General features: G+C 51.0%; 1 protein-coding gene across 23 annotated transcripts in view; it reads left to right on the top strand.

The window, feature by feature from the left end:
* The window catches only part of LOC308229056 (ETS domain-containing protein Elk-4-like), a 52,255-nt gene extending 27,868 nt beyond the window's left edge, over positions 1 to 24,387 (top strand). For 20 of the 23 annotated variants that reach the window (XM_080632844.1, XM_080632850.1, XM_080632845.1 and 17 more), the window contains 4 exons: positions 11,461 to 11,676; positions 13,123 to 14,046; positions 15,124 to 15,240; positions 15,883 to 16,008. In XM_080632844.1, the coding sequence (XP_080488970.1) occupies positions 11,461 to 11,676; positions 13,123 to 14,046; positions 15,124 to 15,240; positions 15,883 to 15,981 (1,356 nt within the window). In that variant the 3' untranslated portion in view covers positions 15,982 to 16,008. Of the gene's footprint in view, positions 1 to 3,962; positions 4,102 to 11,460; positions 11,677 to 13,122; positions 14,047 to 15,123; positions 15,241 to 15,882; positions 17,740 to 24,004; positions 24,081 to 24,324 lie in introns of those variants that run through there. The other 3 variants (XR_013958346.1, XM_080632848.1, XM_080632834.1) reach the window with 3 other exon arrangements.
* Positions 24,388 to 25,529: the final 1,142 nt, after the last annotated feature.

Genomic DNA, 25,529 nt, shown 5'->3' with positions numbered 1-25,529 from the left:
CCCTTGCCCTGTGGAGCGTCTTTCCAGGCTGGATGCTTGTTTTCAGCATGGACTCAGGACAGGCTGTTTGCAGGGATGCCCCTTTCCTGGGTGCTGCTCTCCATTACAGGTAACGCTTTGCTTTCTGATGCCTTGCTGGGGGCAGGTTCCCTGCTGCTGGGGTGGTGAATCCATGCCTGGAGCCTGTGGAAGAGGAGGGGGTATCTGCTCTGACTGCACCATCTCTTGTTGTTTGATCCAGCAACTGGAAAGGGCTGATCCTTCCCTGGGAAAGGCCACCCAGAGAAAGCCTTTTTCTGGCTTGGGAAGTGCAGGGTGGGCAGGGGGGATCAGGGATGTGATTCGATATCCATGGATCCGGCCTCGCTTTTGGAAGCGTTGGCTTTTGGCTGAGGATGACTCCGGTTCCTTCCCGCCTGCAGCTTCACAGCTCCCTGCAGGGAGAGCAGCGCTGCTGCTGCAGCCCCTGGTGCAAGCAGCCCCTGGCATGGGATTCATCTCAATGGTGGTGATGGCTCCTGCCTTTCCCTGTTGCTACCACGCGCTTTGGGCTGGACCAGTGTGCATCTGAGGAGCTGTGCTTAGGAATTCCATCTGGGATATGGGAACTGGACAATAGGAACGGTGCTTTTAGTGGAAGGACCGTGTAGATGCCACAGTAGGAACTAGTTTGGCAATGTTGTGCAATAACCAGAGACCTGGTGCACAGCTTTAGGGCTTAACTTTCATAAGCACCTGGAACCACCTCCAAGTCCATGTGAGTCAGTGGAGATGAAGCCTTTGGAAGGCACCCAGCCTTATCTGGAATGCTGGGTTCAGTTGGGTTCCTTCTCCACAACAATAGATGTGGGCAGGCTGAAGAAGGGCCACAAAGATGATCCAAGGGCTGGGAAGCTGAGAGGGCTGGGACTGTTCCAGCCTGGAGAAAACAAGGCTCATAGGAGACCTGTTCCAGTGTCTAAAGGGTGGCTACAAAGCCAATGGAGACTGCCTTTTTACAAGGAGTCCATGGAAAAGATGAGGGTGATGGGGGTGCGAGTTACTCCTGGGGAGATTCCAGCTGAGAACATCAGCCTCTGGAATGGGCTCCCAGGGAAGAGGGAGGTTACCCAGGGTTGGACACTGTTAAGATTTGGCTGGACAGGGTGCTGGGACATCCAGTGCAGGTCCGCATTGTGCCTTGTGGGCGTCCTGCAGCATCCTTGGGACCTCTGGGTTAAAGCAGCAAGGCCTGGTCAGCTGCTGCATCCTTCCCAGTGCTTTTGCTCCTCGGCTCGTGCTCTCAAGCCGACCTTGCAGTAAGATCCCTCCTTCAGTGTGTTTGGAGCTCTCTGTGCCTCCCTGACCCGCTTGTCCTGCGTCATCCCACAACGGGCAGTTTTGTCTCCCTTTCTCCTTGCTCCCAAAGTCTATTTCCAGGCGCCGGCGTCTGATTCACCCAAAATCCCCACTGGAATGGTTCTGATTTCCTTTTTGTGCTGCCTCTTTCTCTTTAAATGCCTCTGCGTGAGCTGCTTTTTTAGCAGGGCTTTTGCGCCTGAGCTCTTTCCAGGCCCTGCCTCGCTGCCTGCTCCATTGGATTCCATCCCTTGGTCTGGCCTATATTTTTCTCCCCTTGTGATGTTGCCGAAGATAGGAACAAGCCCACGTTGGGTTGCAAACCCACGGCTGGGGAAGCAGAGCACAGCAGGAAATGTGTTCTCCCTCTGAAGATGCTGATGCATTGCCTCTGATGGCTGTAGCTGAAGCCCTTTGGGTGTCAGGAGGTGGCACCTTTGGAGCTGGCTGCTGGCCCTCTCCCTCCTCCTGGGCTGTCCTTCTGGGTTCATCATGGGTTGTTTCCTAACTGAGTGCTCAGGAAATAGGAAGTTTGGGAGGCGCTGGGAGGTTTCGCTGCTGCAAAGGGAAACAAAGGCAGGGAAGAAGCTGGAGTCGTGGGGATGCGATGGAGCTCTGCTGTTTGCCTTGCAAAGCCTGTCCAGGCCCCCCTCAGGTGCTCAAACACCGCCTTTGTGGGAACGCTCCTTTTCGGGGCCCTGTCACTCTCCTCCATGGTGAGTGAGGGGTGCTCAGATGCTCGGTGCCGAACGGGGAGGCAGCCGCACGGTGCGTGCCGCTCCTCGGCGCCGTCCATCCCCGCAGCGCAGAAACTGAGCTTCCAAGGGAGCTGTGAGCATCCCAGCGCTGGTCCCTTCCCCAGGAGCCGGGTTTGGCTCTGTTGGAGGCACCCACGTGCAGGTGCTGGCAGCGATCCCACTGTGACTGCAGGAAGAGGCTTCCTTGTCCTCTTGGTTTGATCTGGGGCAGGAGCCCAAGCTTCAAAGGGAGCAGGAGGGAGGATGAGGCACGGCAGGGGTAAGGGGGAGACGCTGGACCAAAGGCTGTGGCTGTGCTGGTGAGCGTGGCTGCATCCTCAGTGCACGAGATCAGGTAGAGGTGAGGAGGCTGCTGCTCAGAGCCATGGGAAAAGGGCCTGTGCCTGGGTCACTGCTTCCTGCCCCGGGCATTCCCAAGGGGAAGCTGCACTGATAACATGGAGGTAACCATGGAAATGCGATGCTTTGCACAGGAGAAAGGAAAGGAAAGCAGCACATGGAGCATTGCAAAGGGGCTTTAATGAATTTGGGAGCTGAGGAACTGACTCTGGGCTTTTGTGGAGGATTTTCTTGGCCATGTCCCCTTTTCTTCCCTGCTCTGTCCATTCTTTCCCACCTTTTTTTCCCTTGAAACTGGAGGTGGGGATAAACGGAAACTGTGAATTTTACCTTAAAATGCAGTAGATACCATCTGTAAATACATCAAGAATGGTCAAAACCTTCCCCCTCCATTAAGCACTCCTGGGGGAACCCTGTGAGACTCTGTGGTCCAAAGCCACCGCAATTCCCTCAGTGCTCCTGATGCGATGGAGAGGACCGGTGAGAGAGCGAGCGCTTGTACAGGAGACAGCTCAGGACTGGCTGCGCCTCCGTTAGAGCTGGAGCAGCTCTGCCCTGGAGCCAGGCTGAGAGAGCTGGGCTGGGGCAGCCTGGAGAAGAGAAGGCTCCTGAAGGGGAGACCTGAGAGCAGCTCCAGTGCCTGAAGGGGCTGCAGGAAAGCTGGAGAGGGGCTTGGGACAAGGGCCTGTAGGGACAGGCCAAGAGGAATGGCTTGAACCTGCCAGAGGGGAGACTGAGATGAGCTCTTAGGCAGAAGCTCTTCCCTGTGAGGGTGCTGAGGCGCTGGCCCAGGGTGCCCAGAGAAGCTGTGGCTGCCCCATCCCTGGCAGTGTTCAAGGCCAGGTTGGACACAGGGGCTTGGAGCACCCTGCTCTAGTGAAGGTGCAGTGAGTCCCGTTGCGGTCACATCGCTTCGCGCCCAGGCTCTGCAGGATGTTGCTGGTTATTTAGGTTTTAATTATGGGTTTCTTTGGTATTCTAGCTCTTAATTATTTTAATTTTGATTTACTTTTGCTATTTTAAATTTATTTTTCTATTTATTTTTCCTTTTTAATTTTCGATTTCCGAATTTTTAATGAACTGTTCCATTCTGAGCCCTGGTGCTGTTCTGCGGCCCCAGCCCCTTCCTCGCTGTTGCCATGGCCCGTGCCGGCTGCGCTGCCCCTCTGTGCCCTTGGGCCGCGGGCTCCGGGTCCCGCGTTACCGGTGACACCGGACGCGAACAGCTTCCTCCGGGCCGGGGCCGCCCGCGCCGGGCCGAGGGCACATGGCCGCGGGCGGGCGCTAGGCCCCGGGGGACTACAGCCCCCAGCATGCCCTGCGAGCCGCGGGCGGAGCAGCGCGACCCCATTGGTCACCGGCGCCCTCAGCCCGGTAGGGGATTGGCCGCCGTGCGCGCCGCTGGGGGGCCGTGGGCGGAAGTGTGGGGTACGGCGGCCGCGGAGGGACGCGGCGGAGGGACGGGCGCTGCGCGTCCCGCCATGTAACGCGCCGCCGGCGCCGCTGCCCTTCGCTGCTCGCCCGGCTCCTCCCGCCCGGGATGGGGGCCCGGCGCCCGGCCCGCCGCGGGGGTGCCCGGACATGACGGGCGGCCGCGGGAGCCGCTCCAGCACCTGCCCGCCGCGACGGCACCGCCACTCCCGGGGACCGGCGGGGCTCCTCCTCGGTGAGCGGGGGCGGCCGGGCCCGGCGGCTCCGCGGGGCGCAGCGCGGCGGCTTCCGGGCCGGGGGCGAGGCGGAGGGAGCGGACGGGACCGTGCCCGGGGGCTGCGGGGCAGGGCTGGGGGGGCCGATTCCGGGGCCGGGGTCTCCGCCTGGAGGGGAGCGGGGGGGGGGGGACGCTCAGCGCCGTGTCCGGGAGCCGGGACCCGCTCTGCAGAGCGGCAGCGGCCGGGACCGGTGGGGGGGGCCCGGTTGTTGTTTTCCTCCCCGGCTCCGCTCCTGTTGTTCTTTACCCCTTGGGTGCTCCAACGTGTGCGAGGGGCGGGCGCTGCCTGCATCGATGTGCGGGTCGCTGCCGTTACCCTCGCGTTCCGCGCACACCCGCACCTCCCAGCGCTCTCCCGGCGCTCATGAACCCAAACTTCCCGGGATTCCCCCTGTTGCGCTGCCCGGGGCGCGGGGACCCCGCGGTCCTGCCTCAATGGGGGTTGGTTTGAAGCAGAAACCCGGGGATGGGTTTGGAGCCGAGCGCGCTGTTGAGTGGGTGCAGAATCCCTGTTGGTGCTCATCCTGTCGGGAAGAGGCGCGATCCCTGCGGCAGGAGCTGCTGCGTGTTCCTGCTTTTTCGCCGGCCTGTTTATTTTTAGGGGCTTAGCGCCTGTTTGGAGGGAATGGTTGTTCCATCGCCATAGCAACGGGGCTGAGTTTGTGATAAACATTATTAAAGGAACCCTTTTCCATCGTCAGCGAGGCTTCCTTTCCATAATAAAGTTAGGAACGACGGCAAACCCTGACCCTTTTGTTCGGGCTTTGCTCCGGAGTGGGATGCAGATGTCCGGCCCCTTACTCTTACCCGAGGATGCTTTTCAGCAGAGCCTTGTGCCTTTTGGAGCCGATTCAAGCTGCGCCTGGTAAACTCGCCCCTCAGCTCATTGTGGTGGCAGCTGAGGAGGAAGCAAACGTCGTTAGTGAGGAGCTGCTGCAGGAATCGGTGGGTTTATGGCTTACACGGAAAGGATCCCATCAGTGCTGGGAGCCAGGCACAGAACTGCTCAGAGGTGGTCTGAAGTTTAACATTCCCGCTCTCTGCCCTAAAGCTTCCCGTGTGCTCGGTGTCTGGTATCCTATAAAGGGAGAGGTGGAAAAGGGGAGATGCTTCACCCAAGTACAGAAAACAGGGAATGAGGTCTGCTGTCCATAAAGGTGGCTACACTGAGCTGTCCTTAGCCAGGGATGAGGGAGCAGAACGGTTGTAGCAGTGTGGGATGTGCATGGACCGTGCTGGGAGGTCCTGGTCAAACAGGTTGAAGGGTTTTAAGAGTCAGGATGTGCTGAGCAAAGCGCTATTGGACACCAAAGCTGGCACCGTTGTCTCTGGATCAAGGTCCACAGAGCAGTAAAGCTGTTTGGCTCATTGGCTTCTCCTAACCTGCGGCTTCAGCCATGAGTATGGTGGGAATCTTAGGGCACTGTCCTCCTTTGTGGCTCGTTCCTGTGTGCTGACACAGAGGTGAGCACCAGCAAATGCCTGGGAAGGAAAGGAAATGCTTATTTCTCTGGAGGTAAAAGGCTGAAACAGTTTGCGCCTGGAAGCCAAAGTGTTTGCTCAGCCCTGATTTCAGGTGGAGTAACTCAGTTTGTGAGCCAGGAACCCCTAATTTAGGGCAGTGTTTGTTGTAAGCAAATAGAACCGTCAGGCTTGGAGCGGGGTTGGGCAGTGAAAACTCTGGAGCTGCTCTTATCACCAGGACATCCTCCAGCATTTCCTTCCCCCGAGCTTCCTGCCTCCGTAACCACGGCTTCTCCTTCAGAACAAGCTGGTTTTCCTGACTGGTTTGGAAGCAGTGGCGCAGTGAGTGCCCGCGCCAAGGGGAAGACAGGAATTCAGTGGAGTTTAGGGTGGTTTTCCCATGTTCTTGCCTGGTTTTAGTGTGCGTTAGAGCAGGTTGAAGTTGTTTGCTCCTTGGGAAGCTGCCAGGCTCTGGAGTGTTTTGATGGTGGTGGTGCAGAGGTAGGAGCCTGCATCTTGGCTTTTGGTTCCTTATAAACAGACCTTTACTATACACAGACAGCAGGCTTCTGCCTGGTGATTCACCTGTCTTGAGGAGGTGAGCTAAGAAAACAGGACATGGTGGTAGCAAAATTACCTCTACAGTGCTCTGTGTGTGCTGGAAGAGGACTGAGCACCCTCACACGCTTCCTGCCAGGTCAGTCTGTCCGTAGCTACTCACAGCCTGCAAAGGCTGGGTTTGGATGGAAGCCGTGCCTTGTAGACCCTTTACCAGCCATGTTTCACCTCTGAGCCCTTGGTTCAGGCAGTGCCGGGCAAAGACCTGATCCAACCTTGACGTTAACCTGGGTTTGAACAAGGAGCCGGGCCCGTGACCTCCACTACCTCATTGTTTGCTCCCTGGAGCAGCTCTCAAGGCCTTGTGTCTGCAGGAACATTGCACAATGCAGCGGGAGCTGTTGTTGGCGAATTCCTTCTGCTCACACACCGTGGCCATCCGAAACCAGGGAAGAACATGGGGAAATGTTCTGAGCACACAGCAAAGTGTGCTCAGTTCAGCTTTGCCGCACACGAGGGGAGTGCTCCTGTGTGTTCTTGCTCGCCTCCTGCATTGCACTCAGTGTGAGGTCCCCAAGACCATCTCAGTGTAGCTGTGGCTGCCTCTTTTCTTGCCCTTTTTGCTCCTGTTAACAGAGTGTTTCTGAGCAGAGATTTCTCTGTCACCCTCTGTGTCTGTCTCTGCTCTTTGCTGCTTCCAGAGTCATCCTTTGAGATGCCACTTCTGCGTTAGGTACCCGGGCAGCTGTAACCATGCTATTTAAACAGGTGGTAGCGCTGCTTTTGCCCTCGCTATGACATCCCTTCTTCCCTTTGCCCCATCCTTTGTTTCTGTGGGGGCTCTGACAGGACCTGACGGCTTCCTTCAGTCCAGCTGCAGAAGTCATCAGGCTGCAGATGCTTGTCGGAGGCTGCTGGAACAAGCTGAGGTGGGACATGGCTCGAGCTGTGCCTGATGCTGAGGCCAAGCACAGGAAACTGCCAGAAGAGGGGGGTTAGGGCAGGTCCCCTGCCCTGCTCAGCCTCACCAGGTGCCCCCCTCCTCTGTGAGCACCATGGGGTGAGCCCTTGTCTCTGTTTGCAGCAGTGCTGTAGCTGCTGGCCGCAGAGGTTCCCGTACGCCGCTTCCTAAAGCGTGCCTGCTGTGCCAGCCCGGATTGCGCACTCCTTGCACACAGCGTGCAAAGCCTGGAGGCTCTGTAATCAGCTGCATTGCGTGGGGCCCGTTGTGGCACAGGTAATGAGGAGAAGTCACCGGAAAAGATCCGTATCTCGGATGCTGTCTGGAAGCTCCCAGCTTTGTGAGGTCCAGGCCTCAACCCCAGCTCCAGCCACCTCAGCTGAAGCTGCAGCAATCGAGTTTGCAGCGCTTGGATTGAGAATGCTGCAGCCACATTCTGTCAGCTACTCAGTATACTTGAAGGGTCATCCGTAGGCGTCAGAGAAGCTCTCAAGACAATAATAGTGCTCTATTTTAGCATCCTCATTACAAAGTGTAACTGCCCTCTGCCTCCAGCAACTATTTTTTCCTTGCACTCAGCTGGTGCAGGATTGGAAGGGCCGTTGTTGCCTCTCTGCCTGATTCCCTCGATGTCTTTTCAAATGAGACCTTTCTCCATGGACTCTTAGAAGGAAAATAACCTTCAGCAGAAAAAGGCAGATAGAAGTAGTGTGCTTGTAGTCATTGGTGTGTTCAGCTTGAAGGCAAAGCGATTAAACTGCTGGGCTTTTTATGCTGATGGGGCTGTGCTGGGAGATTGATGCCTTCTTATGAACGGAGTTGTCGTTCTGAAAGGAGCTGAAATGCTTTTTACTGATGGCGAGAGAAGCAGCATCTCTGTCGTTCGAGTGGGACAGCAGGGTCCTGTCCTCACACTGATCTCTGTAGTGCCTCCAGCTGATGGGTCTGTAGCACCAAACCCCACACTGTGGGGGGGGGTGTGTGTGAATGGAAAGGACAAGAGAATCTTCTGAGTTCTTTCTTCTGATGCCTTTGAGTCCATGGCCCTGGAAATGGCTGTGACAATGTCTGTAACAGCAGGTCCCACCGTGCCAGGGCAGCTGAGGATGTCCTGCAGAGCATGGGTAGCACAAGGAGCTTCCACTGCTGCTCAGTCCTCTGGTTGCAAGGTAAAAGCTTGTGAAAGGCATCAGCCGCCTCCTGCCCCAGGTGCTGAAGAAGGAGGAACCTTTGTACCATGTTCTTAAACAAAGAGAGGTGCTCATCTCGCCTCTGCTGGTTTTAATTTTACATCTTGTGTGATGTTTGCTTTTATTCTGCTTCTTCCTGAAGAAGCAACAGTTCTTTCATGTGTTCTCTGGCGAAATCAAAGCAGCTTTTTATTAAAGTTAAATGAGGTGTCTTGATTCATAGCACGTTGTCTCCCATGTACATATTCTACTTCCCCAGTTACAGTACCCTCCTGGGCTCTGAAGCGACAAGCTCCACCTGCGATTCCATTGCTTTGGCCAACTTGAAGGGTTATTTTCGGGCTTTCCCTTTGTATATAAGCTTCAGGAAAACTATGCTCCCAGTTGCACTGAGGTATCTCTCCATTGTTTGTATTTAGTAGAGGGACATTCATTCTTTCGTAGTGTAACCTATCCGTTAGCAATTCCAAAGTGCTTTCTGCCTTTCCCACCCTGTTAACATGTCATAACATAAGACTTAAGAAGAGAAGGTGCTGAGGATGTGCTCTGTATCCTCCAAATGACGTGCAGGATCATGGCATCCCTCAAGCCTGTAAATGTCAAACATCAGTGGTAACTTGATTGATCCAACACTCCCGTACAGTCTCTGACTGCTGCTGGCAGAAAGATCCTTTCAGCTGGAAAGCTGCAGTAGTTGGGATTTAGGCAGCACAACCTCTTGTTTTGGTAATGGCTCCTCTGAACAACAGAGCTCTTCACTGGGAAAGGTGGGGTTTTTCCATCACCTTGATCACTCCATGTGTACTCTGCATTGGGACCAGGCAATAATCCTTGCCTGCGGTAGAGGCTGGTGAGCATTGAGTTAGTGGCAAGGTGCTTCTTCCTAATGGGAAGCAGGCTGATAAAATAACGGGGTTAAACCCTGGGATGAAATCTGCATGGATTTTTAGGGAGGAGGAGGGAGAAAAAAGCTTTTGCCACTCAAATTCTGCTGCTGATCCAATTGCGCCGTGATTGCCTCCCGTTGCATGAGGCAGCGCTGCTTGGTGCAGTGCTGCTGCTGGGCTTTGAGAGGGCTGGAGCTAAACGGAGCGTGGGAATAATCACTCAACTTCATTTTCCTGCTCTTTCTCTGTTCACACCTATCAGTGGTATTGACAGCTCGGCAGGATGGCAGCAGCGAGGCCCTGCGTCTACACAGCACCCCGTGCGTGTGCATCATCCTGACAGGGTAATGATGCTCCGCAGCGTGCGCGGCTCCGCGCTGCCAGCAGGCAGAGACAAGATGTTATTGGCAAATCCACATCCAAGCTGGAGGAGAAGTCCTGGAAGAGTTTTCATGTGGTTACCTGGAGTTCCCGTATGGTTCAGCTGCCACGGGGGGAAGAGTCTCAAAGCACTGCATTGAGCAGCTGAGATTTTCTTAGAGTACTGAGCAATTACTTTGGGCAAGCATGGAGTTGTGTGCAGATAGTAATTACCAAGGAAAGCACCTTAGGCCAGCATAGCGGGGTGGTGTGGGTGTCCTGCTTGGAGATTGTTCCTTGTAATTGCAGCAATTTAACTGCCTTGATCAATGGAGCAGCCCTGTGTAGCCAGGTAAGCTGCCATTAGGCAGGGAGTAGTAAAAATAGGTTAAATGCAATGGGCTGGGCCCAAAAAAAGTACCTGCCCTGGGGCACCTTATTTAAATAAGAATGTGCAGTCCTGTGTAAACTGTCAGCAGTAATCCTGTTACAGGGCTGACTGAATTCTGAAGCTCTGACTTGTAGACCGTTCTCTTCCTTATATAGGGCTGGATAAGTGCTGGGCAGTAATGAGATTGGAATAAAAGGCTTTGGTAATGAAGATGAACTGGCAGCCCCAACCAAATCTTACTTGCCCATGTGTATACGTGGACCTCAAGAAATGCGAGTGTGGGTCCTGCTTGCTGAAGGTGGAGTTGATGCCTCTGATTTGGAGCTTCTGCCCGTGGGTAGCGTTTGGTGGCTCACGCTGCGGATCACCCCAGTGCTCCATAGGTTTGCCTGTATGGAGTTTGAGTTTGCCTGTGTGTGTGGGCAAAAAGCCCCTCATAGTTACACATATCAAAACACTTTTAGTGTAATTCGTCATGATGGTTGGTATCGCAGAGCGATTTGCTTTGTTTGTTGTTCATTGGAAGACATCTAAGCTGCATTAATAGAAGTTGTTCTGTTGCAGAATAGGAGAATCCATATGGGATACTTCATTAATATCATTTAATCAGGTTTAATTCATAGTGTGTCTTGTACTCCCTTGTGCAGACAGGGTTGTTAGTGTTCTGCTTGGAAACAGCTGTGGAAATTCAGATTCATGTGATCAGATATGGTCAAGGAGAGATGTCATCTCTGCTGCCTTGTCTGTCCTTGAGGAGATGATACATCAGCAGCCTCAGTGCAGAAAAACCGTGCTGGAAGTGCATGAGTCGAGTGCCTGGTCCTAGAATGTCCCGGCCTAAATGACTGATGGAGGGCAGATGTGGCAGGAGTCAAGAGAGAAGCACAGGCAGCATCTGTTATCATTGTCTTTGCTTTCATGTTTGCTCTCTTAGAAAAGACAGGGATGGTGTGTGGAAAAGAAGAAAGGAGATTTGAAAGGGAGACTGGGGCTTGACTGAAAGGGCTGCGCACCAAGAGGCAGGAGGAATGGGAGCTGAAGGAGAACCGAGCTGTTCGGCACTTCATGTCCATGAAGTGGTTCCTTGATCCTCTCTGTTCTCGTAGCGGTACCGAGGTGGGCGCAGGCAGGGGAAGGAGGTGTCACGGGGTGGTTGGGTGTTACCTGGGTGCACCTGAGCTGGTCTCAGGACAAGTCAGAGTGGGTGAGCATGGAACAAGTTTGAAAGTTATTTTTTGGCTTGTGACTCATTGCAACTTACCCAAAGTGACCTGATTTAGTTAAATGGGGCTAAATATAACCCATGTGAAAAGTACTGCCATGTGGGAGGAGACGACAGCAGTTGGCTCTCAGCCCCTGTTCTGCAGGGAACATCTTTCACGACTGGTGACTAATAATTTTTACTCTTGCTGGCTTTGGAAATAACATCTCTGCTCCATTACCCCCTTCTAGGGAGACTGAGAAAATGCACTGCTCCTAAACTGCTGCCTCTTATCTGCCTTCCAGCTTACTGCTATGGACAGTGCTATCACCCTGTGGCAGTTCCTCCTCCAGCTCCTCCAAGAGCCTCAGAACAAGAACATCATCTGTTGGACCTCCAACGACGGGGAGTTCAAACTGCTGCAGGCAGAGGAGGTGGCCAGACTCTGGGGAATCCGCAAGAACAAGCCCAGTATGAACTATGATAAACTCAGCCGTGCTCTCAGATACTATTATGTGAAGGTAACAAAGTCCTTACAGCCACCTCAAATCCTTATCCATCTTACCAGCTTCTGCCTAATGGGCTTTGTTTCCTTTTTCAGTCCCTTCAAGGGGATAGGTGTTACTTCTGTCTCCCAGGCTTAACTAAGGTGTGTTAGTTTAGTTTTAGAGGGGTTTTCCCCCTTTGGTTTTCACTTTGCTGCATTTCCTCCCTGGTGGTTGTTCTAAGGTTCCAGGTAGCTGTGTGCAGAATGTTACCTTCTTTGGTTTATGTCATTGCTGAGACAGATATGGCCTTGAATACTAATCCCCTTCCCAAAAATACATGCCCTTGCAAGGGTTAAAATCCTCAACACTCCACTTTAAGCAGCAGAATGAGATTTAGTGGCAGGTGTTGCTGCCTGTGGCAGGAACTGGAGGAGCTTTAAGGTCCTTTCCACCCCAAACCACTCTGTGATTCTATGAGATGGCGAACGTGGAACCACCTTGAGATCTGTCTGCAACTGTCTCTGAGAAGGGGTTATCAAATCAAGGATCTGCAGTGAAGCAGCCCAAGTATGCTTCGTGTATTCAGAACTGCACCTCTGATGTGGTCAGCAGCTTTGGTCCAGCAGAGTGAGATGCTTCTCTTACTGAGCCGATGTCTTCTAATAACTTGGAGAGCCTTTCATTTAGTGCTCAGGTGGTGTCAGGAAGCTGAACCAGAGGCACAGCGTGGGAGCTGTACCTTGCTTGCAGTGAGCCATTTATCCCACTGCTGTTACTGTGTAGGTACAGGGGGTACAAAATCGCTTCTGAGGAACCTGCCCCTTTGATGCTGTTGCGTGGAGCTTACTGCTGGGCAGCACAAATCTGACTTCGTACTGAGAGGTCTCGGTGATGATAATTGCACGAGACATTAAGAGCCTTCTTAGGCCCAGATTGTGTGTGGTGTTTCACTTGAGAGCAAAACAAGTTTGGCATCTGCTCTTTTGTGGTATTGAAATAGCTGGTTTGCCTGCATTCTGCTGACTAGTTTGGCTACCTACTTTCCTTTATTATCATCTTATTAGGATAAAGGTGGGTTGATGGGAAGCATTAGCTCTCCATTCTGCAAACCTCTGAGCTTTAATTCTGCAGGTTCTGCTGTCAGATTGCACTCACTGGACCCAGGGCAGTGATCTTTGCTGGGGGGAACGAGGATTTGCTTCTTTAACATATGAAAAGGTTTAAGGCTGCTGTTAGTTTATTTAATGTCAGCTTAAGCTCACCTATTAGAGTCTTTATTCTGCAAGCTCTGGAGATGCCACTTGAGGAGCAGAATCGCCTTGCAGGAAAGCAGGGTGCTTTTAAATAAAGAAAGAAGGAACAGTTTTTGATGGAAGATTACAGACTCCTGGGTTCCTCTGTCTATTTCTGGCAGTGTTTGTAGGAAGAAAATTAATCTGGAGAAGGTCTCAATGCATATTTATATCTTCTTACCCACAGAATATCATTAAGAAAGTGAATGGGAAGAAGTTTGTGTACAAGTTTGTTTCTTATCCGGAGATTTTAAACATGGATCCGCTTGTCGTGGGCCGGATAGAAGGAGACCCCGAAATGAGTGGTTTTGCAGAAGTCAGCAGTGCTCCAAAGGATGTGGAAAACTGCGGGAAGGAGAAGGCTCAGTCCTGTGCGAAGTCCTCCAGCCGCAATGACTACATCCACTCCGGCTTGTACTCCTCTTTCACTCTGAACTCCCTCAACTCTTCCAGCGTCAAACTCTTCAGGTCCATTAAGATTGAGAATCCAGCGGAGAAGCTGACAGAGAAGAAACCAGCTCAGGACCCAGCATCCTCCGTCATCAAGTTTGTGACCATGCCCTCCAAAAAGCCTTCATCGGTCCCCCTGGTCTCCACCACTTCCACGGTCTCTGCCATTTCCACTGCTTCTGCCACTTCAACTGTATCCTCCCTTCCCATGGGAACAGAAGACACTCTCCAGACCTTGGAGACCCTCGTTCTACCCAAGTTACCCGTCCCTGAAGCTCCAGCCCCTTTGCCAAACCTAACCACCAGCTTCACCCCAACGCCACCCATATCCTCAGTGTCCCCCAGTCTGCAGGTTCCTTCCACACCCCCATCACCACCCCTGAGCTCTAATCCTGACCTGGACATTGACACGGACATCGAATCCGTGGCTTCTCAGCAGCTGGAGCAGGCTCAGAGCCTTCAGCATCAATCCCCAGAGCCCAAAGAGCAGGATTCATCTGTGCTGGAAAAGGAATTTGCCAATCACCTCTCCAGATCCAAAAAACCCAAAGGGCTGGAGTTGGCTCCTACTCTTGTCATTACAGGCAGCGATCCAAGTCCGCTGGGGATTCTGAGTCCTTCTCTCCCAACTGCTTCTCTTACTCCAGCACTTTTCTCTCAGGTAACCCAATTCCCTTCCTGGTTTTGGTGTTTAAAGGAACAATAGTGGTTGTGTTCTCGTCGAAAATGGAGAGGGAAGCAAGTGGAAAAACACATAGTCCATAGGTTGTGTTTGGAGTTTGGAAACTTAGTCTGGCACTCCCATTTTGTTCATACTTGGGATTAGCTTCTCCCCCAGTGTGTGCCCAAGTGGTGTGTCAGCTCTGCACGTCTGTGCAGTGTTGGCGTGTGGAGGCAAAACCCAAAGCAGCACCAGCAGGATCCTTTGTGCATCTTGCCAGGGTGCTCCTGAATTATTCCCAGAGCCCTCAACCCTCCCATTTTCCTTCAGGCTGATTCTGAAACTGCTTTAAAAATAGAGAAGCACGGAGGTGTGTGCTTAGCAGCTTGCTTTTCCTGGGTTCGGGAGGCAGTTACTGCAGACCAGAGTATTGTGACTTTGCAGCAGCTGCTTAATTTAGTTGTTATCTTTGTGTGGGAAAGGAAAGTTTTTATGCCTCATGGAAAATTTGCAGGAGAACCAAATCCAAGTGGGCTGTTAAATGGGTCTGGATGGGTTGAATCTCTTTCCTGTCATTCGAATTCGAGGGGAAACTGCCGAGTGCAAACTGAAATGGCTGAAGGCAGGGAAAACATGGAGGGGAGTTGATCTTTTGGCATCCTTCAAAGTGTTTGGCCGGTGAATCTGGAGCATCCGGAGTATTCGGAAGCTGGATGGACACTGTCAGTGCCACCCAGTGCATGCGGGTGCCCACGACCTGCTCTTAATTCACAGGCTGAGTTTTCCATGGCCGCTTGCAGGTGCTGAATTGCAGGAGGAGCCGATTTGCTGTAGGTTACAGCAGGATTTGGCAGCTGTTGGGAGAAGGGGGCCAACTGCTCAGCAAGGGGAGGGTGAGCAAGAGGGGGGTGGCTGTTGTGGGGTTTGTGGAGAGGAGGAGGAGGGAATGGGAGTTCCTGGGCTGTGGAGCCAGCCCTGTGCAGCTGCAGGAGCCGGGATGATGGCTGTGGATTGATGCGGGCTCCACGTTGCTGGCACTGCTGCTTCCCACAGCTGCTCTCTCCCTGTGTTTTGCAGACTCCCATCTTGCTGACCCCCAGTCCCTTGCTCTCCAGCATTCACTTCTGGAGCACCCTGAGCCCCGTTGCTCCTCTGAGTCCTGCCAGGTTGCAAGGTGCTAACACCCTCTTCCAGGTAAGTTCAGCCAATCTCCCCGTGCTTCGTGGTACCTTCCTCAGAGACCTGCAGGCTCCAGCCCAAGTACCTCTTGTAGGACCCAGGCAGTGATGTCTCTGGTGTCTATCCCCTGTATGTACATGAAAATGTCCCCTCTGTTTAAAAAAAGATACATCCTTATGATTATTCATTTTCCTCTTTCACCTTTTGCTTTAGAGGTGGAATAACCACATCCATTGCCTGAGTCTGCTTAGGCAAAGGGCAAAATATAACTATCGTTCTTTTGGGCTTGTATCTGTGATCTCTGTGGAGGTGAAGGAGGTAGCTTTGTATGTACCGTAAGTAGAGGGGAAATGCATTGGTCACTTTATATACAGCTGAGAACAAACTGGGGAGCAATTCAGAGCACGTGAAAAACCTGTGTTAAAGTCACTTATTGAGGATGGCATCAGTGCTCAGCGCAGAGGTTATCCTCACTGGGCTGCTGCACTCTGATGCAGGGGCATCACAGTGAATTGCTTGGGGGAAGCCAAGGGTGTTTTCCTTTGTTGTGATTTGAGGTGTCTTTTTCTTTCCTGGGGAAGTCTTCACAGGCACAGGTAGGACAGGAATGGTGAATGGAAATGGCCTCTTGCCTAACGGTTGTGTTTTGTCTCTTAGTTTCCATCAGTGCTGAACAGTCATGGCCCATTTACTCTGTCTGGACTGGATGGACCCTCTACCCCTGGCCCGTTTTCCCCTGATCTCCAGAAGACATAGCACATGAACTGACGGGAAGGACAGATTGGCAAGCAAGGGAAAGACAGGACACTGAACATGAACCCATGTTTTTTAAATGAGCAATCTGTAATTCCCCGGAGGTGATCAGCAGTTATCATAGGTTCTGCCATTCCCAAATCAAATGCCTTTTTTGCAAAATTCCCTTTTTTTGAAGACCCAGGTTGGGAATGTTTATGCAAACGCCTTAATAGGAGCTGCAGCTCCAGTCTCTTCTCATCCCTCCTCGGATCGGAAGACTTCCCTGTGCTTAAAGGGAGCTTTGGTTGGTGTTGCAGTAACTGAGTCTGCACTGACTGCAGTTAAACAGTGTCAGAGAAGTCTTTTCTCTGGGACTCTTGGAGAAACCCTCTGTTCTTCTGCTTCCTGTGCTTGGCAAGAAGAAATCTAATCATGATCGAAGCTGGCATTCCAGGAAATGCTTGGGAAAGGGGTGTGTGCGCTCAGCTTTGCCTTGGGGCCTGATAACTTGTGCAGCAACAGAGCAGCCCGCGTCTTTTCTGCTGTAAAAACAGCATGTCTTTCTGCAGGGAGAGCTTTTCAAGGAATACCAATGATTGTGTTACTGACATCCGGACAGTTTTCCAATGGCATCGTGTCCCCGCAGCCAGCTCCTCAGGGAAGCGAGCTGGAAAGCTCCTGGATGCTTCTGCCTGCCCTCCCTTCGGTGAGGAGGCAAGATCTGGAGCCGAACGAGCGGTGGGATTAGATCCTTCCAGTTCTCAGAAGGTTTGAATGCTCAAGTCCAAACATTTCTTGTGCCAGAGACCTGTTACAGAGTCCTGCTGGAACAGCACCAGGCTGGTGGACTTCACACGCAGGTTTGAGGGTGGATCTGGATTTGTGAGGTTGCTGTCTGATGCTCGAGTTTCAGCAGCCCCAGCAGTGGGTGAGAGCGGTAACGTCTGAGCGTTAACGTTCCTGCTCTTGCCCCACGGCTGCAGTGGAGAAGCTCCTCTTCTGCCCGCTCTTATTCCAGGTTTTGCATTGGATCCGGTGCTTTTTTCATTTGAGGAAGCACTGGATCCCAAACAAGTTCAGCTCAGTCCGTGCAGCCAAGAGGGTACCACGGCCTATCCGCCTCCGAGGAAATCTGTGCTTGGGCTCCTCTTCTTGATGGCCGTGTGTGCATGGGTTAACCCAAGGTTGGTGTCCAGAGCCATGAAACACGGGTCAAATGGAATCTGTAGTTAGATTTTTACAGCTCAGGAGGCCTTTTAAGAGAGCATTTAAGAGGAATCAAAGGAGAGAGGCTCTCCTCTCACAGACTGATGCTGTGGTCCGTTGGTGTGGGGTGAGGTGCCTTCTGCTGTGGGCATCTGATGTCAGGCAGCAACCTCTGTGTGTACACACTGAGCTGGTGACATAAGGTGATCCTCTCTGTAAAATACCTGCTAGAAACCGGATGGAGACCATCTCTTTCCTTTGGCTTTCTTCACAGTTGTGATGAGCAGAGGAGGATTGTACCTCTCCACAAGAGGAGCTGACAGCACACGCTGTGTTTATTGCACCCATCGTCTGCAGGCGTGGTGAACTCGAGCTTTCCAGAGTTTTCCTTTTGCCACTTCTGCAGGCTCTGAATTCACTTTAAATACCCAAGACTTTACTGCAGTGACGCTATCTTCTGTGTTCTGGCACTGAAACCTCTAAAGCGCTTGGTGTGTTCCTGACAGAACACCCGAGACGGAGGGGTGAGGGAGCTGCTTTTTGGGCATTGTTCATCCCCAAAGTCCCCTGCCCGTGGGAGGTGGGAGGCAGGAGGTGGAGGTAGCAGGGAGTGAGCTCGTGGTGAACTGTCTTCCTGTGCAGTTGCGTCAGAGGCACGATGCTGCTTCGCGTTCAGACATCAGCAGACGCAGGATGAGGTTCCTGTGCCAGCAGCTCTTCAGATGACAATGTGCAATATTGACCTTTTTTGTTTTGAATGCAGAAAGCAAGCTGCAGATCTTAACCAAGAGCAGGCACCGGGCGTTCTCTGGTTTGCATGATGCCTTGTGAGTCTGCTCTAGAAAATATATATATAGCTATGTATAAATAGCAGCACTTTTAATGGTTGTTATAGGCTGGCCAATTTTATTGCCCACCAAGTGTGAGCAACGTTGCAGACTAGGATTAGAGTTTAAAACAGAATTAATGAGCACTAAAGACTTGCAATTTAATTGCTTCCCTTTCCTTGTCCCCTATGGAGAAAAGCCAAGTTTATTTGTTGTGTATGTGCACACATGCACTTAACTGTGTGTAAACTCTATCACTTTCAGCATAGGTATGCAGGAGAACCAAGTGCTAACGTAGCTTGTTCGTTGTGCTTGGCCTGGTTTCATGCTCTTCTCCTCGCAGCTTCCTAAGATCCCTCTGTGTAGCTGGTTGGAGATACACATTCACCTCTGGGGATGCCATCCTAGAGGAAATGACTATGAATATGCAGCCTGGATGTGTTGTGTTAGTCTGAAATACCCAGCTTCCTCACAGATAGCACTGAGAAAGTGGATTGCTTTGGCTTCTTAAGCACCTGCCTAGGAAAAGCCAGGATCATAATCTCAGGAGGCAATTGGGAAAGCACATAGAGAGGGCTGGGGAGGTGGGAGAGGGGCCACCTCTTCTCCATTACAACTTTCAGGTCACTTAAGATAATATTATCTTGTATATATGCTGCCTCATTAAGCACACATTTACTAACAATTGTATTATTGTCAGCTTTTTGGGATCACATTCCTGGGACTTCTTGGAGCTTGGTTCTGTGCATTGCTGGTACTCCACAAGCTCACTTCAGGTGCAGTTTGCGGCTCGTTGCAACTTGTTTTCCATGTAGGGAAGGTTGGGGTTAATGCTGGCTCTCTTGGTGATCGTGGGTTATCTGTAATACGGGCATAGCACTGTGTTGGTTCAAAAACATCATCATGCAGCCTTACAGAAGCATCTCATCACAGCTCATGTTGCTGAAGTGGTATTGCTGAGTGCTTGGTAACACTTGCATCAGTGAATTCATCAGTGGTGGTAGAATTAGGCTGAATGAGCTTGGAAGCTGAACATCTGCTTCTGGAAATCTCTTTTATGTGTCACTGCTGCTCTATAATAGTACTGCAGGGTTCGAAAGCTTGCGCTGCTGTTGCTGCGTGTGCCCTGTCAGGCTTTATTTGAGATGCTGAGCTGTCAGGATGTCACCAGCTGCACGTGCTGCAGGCAGAAACCATCCATGGGAAGCAGACCCTGTGGTTATAGGACCCTCGTTGTTCTGTCTTACCTCTTTCAGAGGATGTGATCCTTGTGCTGAGGGTGATGGAGGGCAAGGTCTGGGTTTGTTTTCTTAACAGCAGCTGAAGTTGAGCTCCTTGTTTCACTGATCAGTCTGCAGCAGAGATGCTGAATGTGATTCCCGTGCACTGGCTTTGGCACATCCAAGTTGCATTTTGGAGGAGGTCAGGAAGTGATAAAATTCCTTGAATTTGAGAACTCATTGTTTTCACTTAGAGCATCCTAAGGCTTCAGTATCCATTTGGTGCAATGGAGCATGCGTTGTAATATGAAAGGCTTTGGCTGTTCAGTGATGCACTGGGGAGAGTTTCTCCCTCTGCGGTGTTCTCAGCCCTCACGTACCTGGCTGATGGATTCTTCTGGGGTTTCAGTGTTCACTCGCAGCAGTGGAGGCTGCTTCTTCCTTCGCACAGCGTCCAGAAACGCAGCGAGCTGCGGTGCTGCCAGGTTCCCTCACGCCTTCAGCTTCCGTGTGAGACCTCCTGCAGGGTGAGAGCAGTGGAAGAGCCAGCCTGGAGCCTGCGTGCGGTGTCTCAGGTGAGCACAGGCCCAGTTCTGATCCACGTCTGGTGCTGAGGTCAGGGCTGTAGGTTCTGATCTGTTGGTTTCTTCATGCATCTTTTAGTTACCTTTTGCTACTGTTTTATAGCAGTTTTCTATGTACCCGTGTGTTCAATACGCTTCAACCTCTGCCATTTTTAATGCATATTTGTTTACAAGACACATCTCAGTGTTTATCAAGAGCCTATCTTGGTATTGTCAGCTATGAAATGAAACTACGTCGGTAGTTAAGGAACATTGTCAAAGGGGACAGGTATTTTAAAACTTGATGGTTGAGCTTTGGTCTCCATCACAACGTTGTTCTGTTCCATTCCTTAGTTCTCCTGTGTAGGAGCCACACGTACCTGCTGGGTGCTGAGGTCCTGGCTCTGGAGAGGTTCAGAATTGTGGAGCATGGTATTGCAAACCAAGGGCCCAAGCCCCACGGGCTCTTACACTCAGCGGATAAGTTCAAAATCCATTGCAATTGCAATCATGAAGCTTAGAAGCTCTTTGGGCTGATTTCATGAGCTCTGGTATCCTTGCCTAAACAGGACTGCTTATGGTTTGATTTGCATTTAATTAAACAGCAATGGACAATGGCTGCTGTTGAGTCTGAATGAAGCAGATCTGCTTAATGCAGAAGCCTTTGGCTGCGGCCGCTGCGCTGAGGGGTGGTTGGTGTGTGCCGTGCTGCAGCTGGTCTCAAATCAGCGACTCTCAGAGGAAGATGGAAAGATAAGAAGGCAGCGACACCGTTTTACACCGTCCCTCGGGGCTGTTCCTCCTGGCTCAACACCTGTGGATGCCCCATTCCACTCGGTAGCCCTGCCTGTGCAGGGGCCAGGGTGAAAGCTGATTGCAGGCAGGATTTTTGACAGGAAAACCAGCTCTTTTCTCCATCGGCTGCTGTTGGGCACAAGGATGTAACAGAGGAGCCACAGCAGCGCTGCCCCGTTTCTGCAGCCTGTGTTTAGCATCACCAGCCCCTCTGTCCACATGGCCTGGCCATCCTGGTGCCACCTAAAGCAGAAGGGTTAAGTTTTGCGTTTGGGTGTCTGGGGGATCCCGAGCTGTGAGGACTGTGTTACCCTTGCCTGTGTACAGAGAGCAAGCATGATTAAGGGGGAGCGTGGTCACTGCAGGACATTGAAGCTTTCTGGAGGATGCAGCTTTGCTGACCATAACCATGCTTTGCAAAACAAGGTAAGGCAGCTGGGCAGGACCCGATGATGTCTCTTGAATGAGCGTGCTGAAGTATTCTTACCTTTCAGGATAGCGAGATGTCCACTTCATCTCTGTTGTTCCACACAACAAAGTCCAGCTGCCTAGAGCTTGGTTTTGTTCACCTCCTCCCAAAGGATGCAGTGGAAGATTTGGCTGCGGAGCTCTGTGATGTGTGCTGAAAACCAGGCTTTGAGAGCTGCAGACTCGTGTGTAGATGCATCATCCAGCTGAGACTGGAATAGCTCTTGTGACCATACGTGTGGCCACACATGCTCACTGCCTGAGAGGATGCGTGTTCTCACAGAGTCTGGCTTTGCATGCGTGGAGATAACACGTTAAATAATGCTGCCATGTACACCAGAGCAGATGCTGCGCTCTGCAGCACCGCTTCTCACACGCTGCTGAGCTGTTGGGAGGCTTTTTAGTTTGCTATTCCATTATATCACAGTGTGGATGAATTGGTTGCCAAAGGTTATTTCTCACTGCACCTTTGACATTCATAAATGTCTTAACTGGGTCTATTGAATAGTTTTATGGTCATGGAACAAAAGTTTGGACTTCTCGTACTTCAGGCCCTTGTTTCTCTGTTGAGACCAAGTGTTGCAGAAGGTTTTCATCTCAGAGGTGCGCTTTGAGCAGGGAGTTAACAGAATAGTGCTGAACCTTTGGGAATCAGGGCTCTTTTAGTGGAGACGTGGATGAGCTGCGAGCAGCGCGGGCGGGAGAGGGGAGGAGAAGGGAAGCGCCGTGGCCGGAGCCGGTTCGGGCCTCGGGCAGCACGTGCAGCGGTGCTGTACTAATAACTGGAAGCTGTTTTTTATTCTTTTGGGGGTTTATTTCCTTTTTCTCTGTTTTTGGAGCACAGGAAGGCTCGGAGGATGGGCTCTGCATGGTTCCGTGTGTGTGCTGTGTGCCGGGGGGGGTAAATACCTGGGCTTGCTCTTGGCTCCTCGAGCTGTGTTGTGTTTTATTGGGGGCTGGCATGTCTTAAATCTTCAGGCTTTGAAACGGCTTTCTAGACTTGTGTTGACTTTTTGTTCTGCTCTTGTTCAGTTGCACAGAGGTTTCTATATATGATGTGCTAGTTCTAACCTTCATGCTCTGTGAACAGGGTTGAGATTATTCCTTGTAGTTAAAAAGAGAGTTGTATTCTAAACCTCCCTTTTAAAACCTTGTTTGTATTCTGTTGCAGTGTTACCAGATGGCCTTATGTACGTCACAGTGTTTGTGATAAGTACAGTAGCACATTTAATGCTTATCTCCCCCCCCATTTTTATAGCTGAGAAGTAATTCTTTATAATAGAGATGAGTAAAAGGGAAAATTCCAGCAACGTGCACGTAAGGATATGGTGGTTGTCTCCTGTAACATCTGTTATGGCAGCTGGAATTAATCTGGGACTGAAGCGACTCTGAATAGGGATCATAACCAGCGTGAGACTTTGTCTTGGGAATTCTGTGACTCCTTGAGCCAGCTGCTGGCAGATGTGAATCCCGTGCCAGAAGCTTGTAAATCAGAGTAGATCCATTGGCTTCACTGCAACTGGTCTCACTTACCCCGGATGTGGCTCGGATGAAGTCCGGGGAGGGAAGCTTGAAGTTCCATTGGAGAGAACTTAAGCAACCGAATCAGCTGTGGTAGCATGGGGCAGTTGTTGTTTGGTTTTAAAGTGCACATCTGCTTTGGAAAGTGACTTCCTGATGCCTTTAGTGTTTTACTGCTCAACTGAAGGTTCAGGTGACCCTGGGTCCTTTGCAGTGATGTCTGCAGTGGTTTGATCCTACAGCAGCTCTGCCTGGGGCAGACTGAGCAGACAGTCACATCAGTGAACTCACTCTTTAATCGGGAATGGATTCTCTTTGCTTTCCTGTCATTTTAGTAGAACCATCAGTGATAAAAATAATAACACTGAAAGCAGCAGCGTGAACGCTTTCAGTTTCTCTTTCCAAACCGGAATTGCATTTTATTTCTCTTTATATATATATATATCTATAGCACCAAGTCAAGAGACAAAGCACGTTAAGTTGTAGTGAGTGTCTTAACTTCCTACACTGGAGACTTTCTTTCTAGACACAGTCTTTTAGAGCCCGCTGCGATCTGGCACCGCTTTGGTGCTCGCTTTGCAGTTGGGTGAACTCACCTGGGAGAGAATAGCTTCTCAGTCTAACTTCTTTTTAAAGTAATACCTTATAGGAAGAGTATCTTAATGCCATTGTGTTTCTAAAACAAATGCTGGTATGTAATGCAAGTACATAAATAGCCAAAGTTTTCAGTAATTGTTCAGTGTTACTAAATTTGCTTTTATTTAACCTTCCAAGAGAACATATTAGGAAGACCTTCAGTGTGTCGATAGCGATTGGAAAACAACGGCTGAGCCCTTTGCTTAGAGGAGACCTGCAGTTATTGGGACACATTTCAGGTTCGAATGCAATTTGGGGGCAAAGTCCTATGGTGCAAAAGTGACTTTGGAGGAAGTGCACTGCAAGGACACCTCACAGCAAGAGGGGCTGCTGTTAGAGCGCAGTGGCTGTTGTTCCTCGACCATACCGAAGGTCTTTCCTGAGGAATCAGGTGACTTTTCTATTGCTTCAATTTTTGTGCAAAAAAAAAAGAAGAAAAAAAAAACAAAAAACAAAAAACAAAAACCTGACTGTATTGCAATCTTTTTTAAAAGCGGGGTGGGAACAGTTAAAGAAAACTATTTTGTGTAAGAACTGACTGAGGGATTTGCTTTGTATAATGCAGGCTGGCTTTCCAAAAGCATTGTAGCAGATTATCCAAGTCGATCCTATGTTAATAGTTATGTGCAACAGACATGCAAAACAACTGTATTTTTTTAAATAAATATTTTTAACAAAGCTCCTGCTCTTTCGGCCTCTTCCTTTTGGCACCAGAGGCAGGAAGCGGAGAGTCCCAGCTGCAGCGCTGCTGGCTCTGCGATGCTGAGGCTGCTGCGGGGCCTCGCGCTAACCTGTCCCTTCTCCACAGCAGGGGCTGGCCCACGTCCCACCCGCATGGAGCCAGGAGCCGGAGCTGCCGCTGCACCCCTTCTGCACCAAGTCAGGTACTATTGGGTGAATGTTTCCTCCGGGGAGTAGCTCTCTTCTCAGGGTGGAGGTTTGAGCTGGCACATGCATCCCTACCATAAAGAGTTGGTACCCTGCCATTCAGCTGTGTATTACCAAGCCGCAAGGACACCATGAGGTGGTTTGGAATAGCTGACAGTCCCTGGTGTGATATACCTGGAATTGCTGGGGCTCCTTTCCAGATCAGCTCCCTCATTGTATTGTTTCCTGCTCTCTGCACAGGGATGGAGAGAATGCTGTCATGGTGAGAGGGGCTCCTCTATTTGTGACAGACTGGGGGGGTTGCTGCACAACGCCTTGGCTTTTTCATCTTGGGTGGCTCAAGGAGAGTAACAGTGGCATCCTCTGGTGCCAGAGCAGAATTGCAGCACCTGGGCTGTGAGGCTCCTGCAGGGTACCTGAAAACAACCGATGAGTTTAGCCCAGAATTCACCTCATCTCCCTCCTTCCAGCAGTGGCCTGATGCTCACTCAGCTTTAGGTCTAACAAAGGCAAGCCAAGGAGTCTGTTCTCTATAGAACCACCCGTGGGAGGTAGCTTATGGAAGGTAAGATCTGCTTGGAAAACCAGAACCGCTGAACCAAATGGAAGTTAAAGAGTTGTTAGATTTAGGTAGCAGCTGATGGCCTTGGCCAGAAAGAGCTGAATTATCCAAGTCCAAATCATGCTGAGAATCTAGCAATCAATCACCTTTAATTAAACACTGCTTTATATACACACGTACATATGTACACCCACATACAGCAGTTAAAGCAAAAAGTACATGTCCAATCACTCACTGAAGAAATGGATGGATGGGGCTTTTCACTCTTCTGAAGCCAGTCCTTCCTTCATCGCTTGTAATAGGTCATGCGTGGGCTATGAGAGTACCTTAGAGAAGGCACCTGGATAATAAGTATTGCACAGATTAAGCAGCTGGAGGCTGGCTCCCAAATACCTCTGTTTAAGCTTCAACTGGAAGCTAGAAATAAAACCACCCTAAAAGACACTGCGACCGTAGCAGCTAAACTAGTGACTGAAAGCAAAACAAACCACAAGTCAGTCTTGACTCAAAACCAAAGTGAAAGCTAATGATTTTAATAATCAAGAGGCCCTAGCATGCTGCATAAGACACTGTCGTAATGAACAGGGCTGATGATGCTAGTGCATGAGAGAGAAGAATCAACTGTGCAAATAGAGAGAGGTCCTGCTACCGCTGTGCACTTGGTGGGTTGGCTCTACCAGTGGTGTAGTTTTTCCCCTTTGGCAGTGTACATGGAGGTGACACATACTTGAGTCAGTGTTACACAAAAAGGAATCCAATCCAGTATTGTGCTATAAAGTGGCAGGGCTTCTGTATGTTACAGGCCAAAAGACGCATCTTTTGTTCAATGTCTAAGCCAGGAGATGCTCAATCTTACCTATGGGACAGAGAGAACCTTTTCCTT

This window comes from Psittacula echo, assembly GCF_963264785.1.
Source record: "Psittacula echo genome assembly, chromosome: 22".
Taxonomy (NCBI): domain Eukaryota; kingdom Metazoa; phylum Chordata; class Aves; order Psittaciformes; family Psittacidae; genus Psittacula; species Psittacula echo.
Note: the sequence above shows the minus strand (reverse complement) of the source record. Positions and strands in the feature narration are given on the sequence as shown.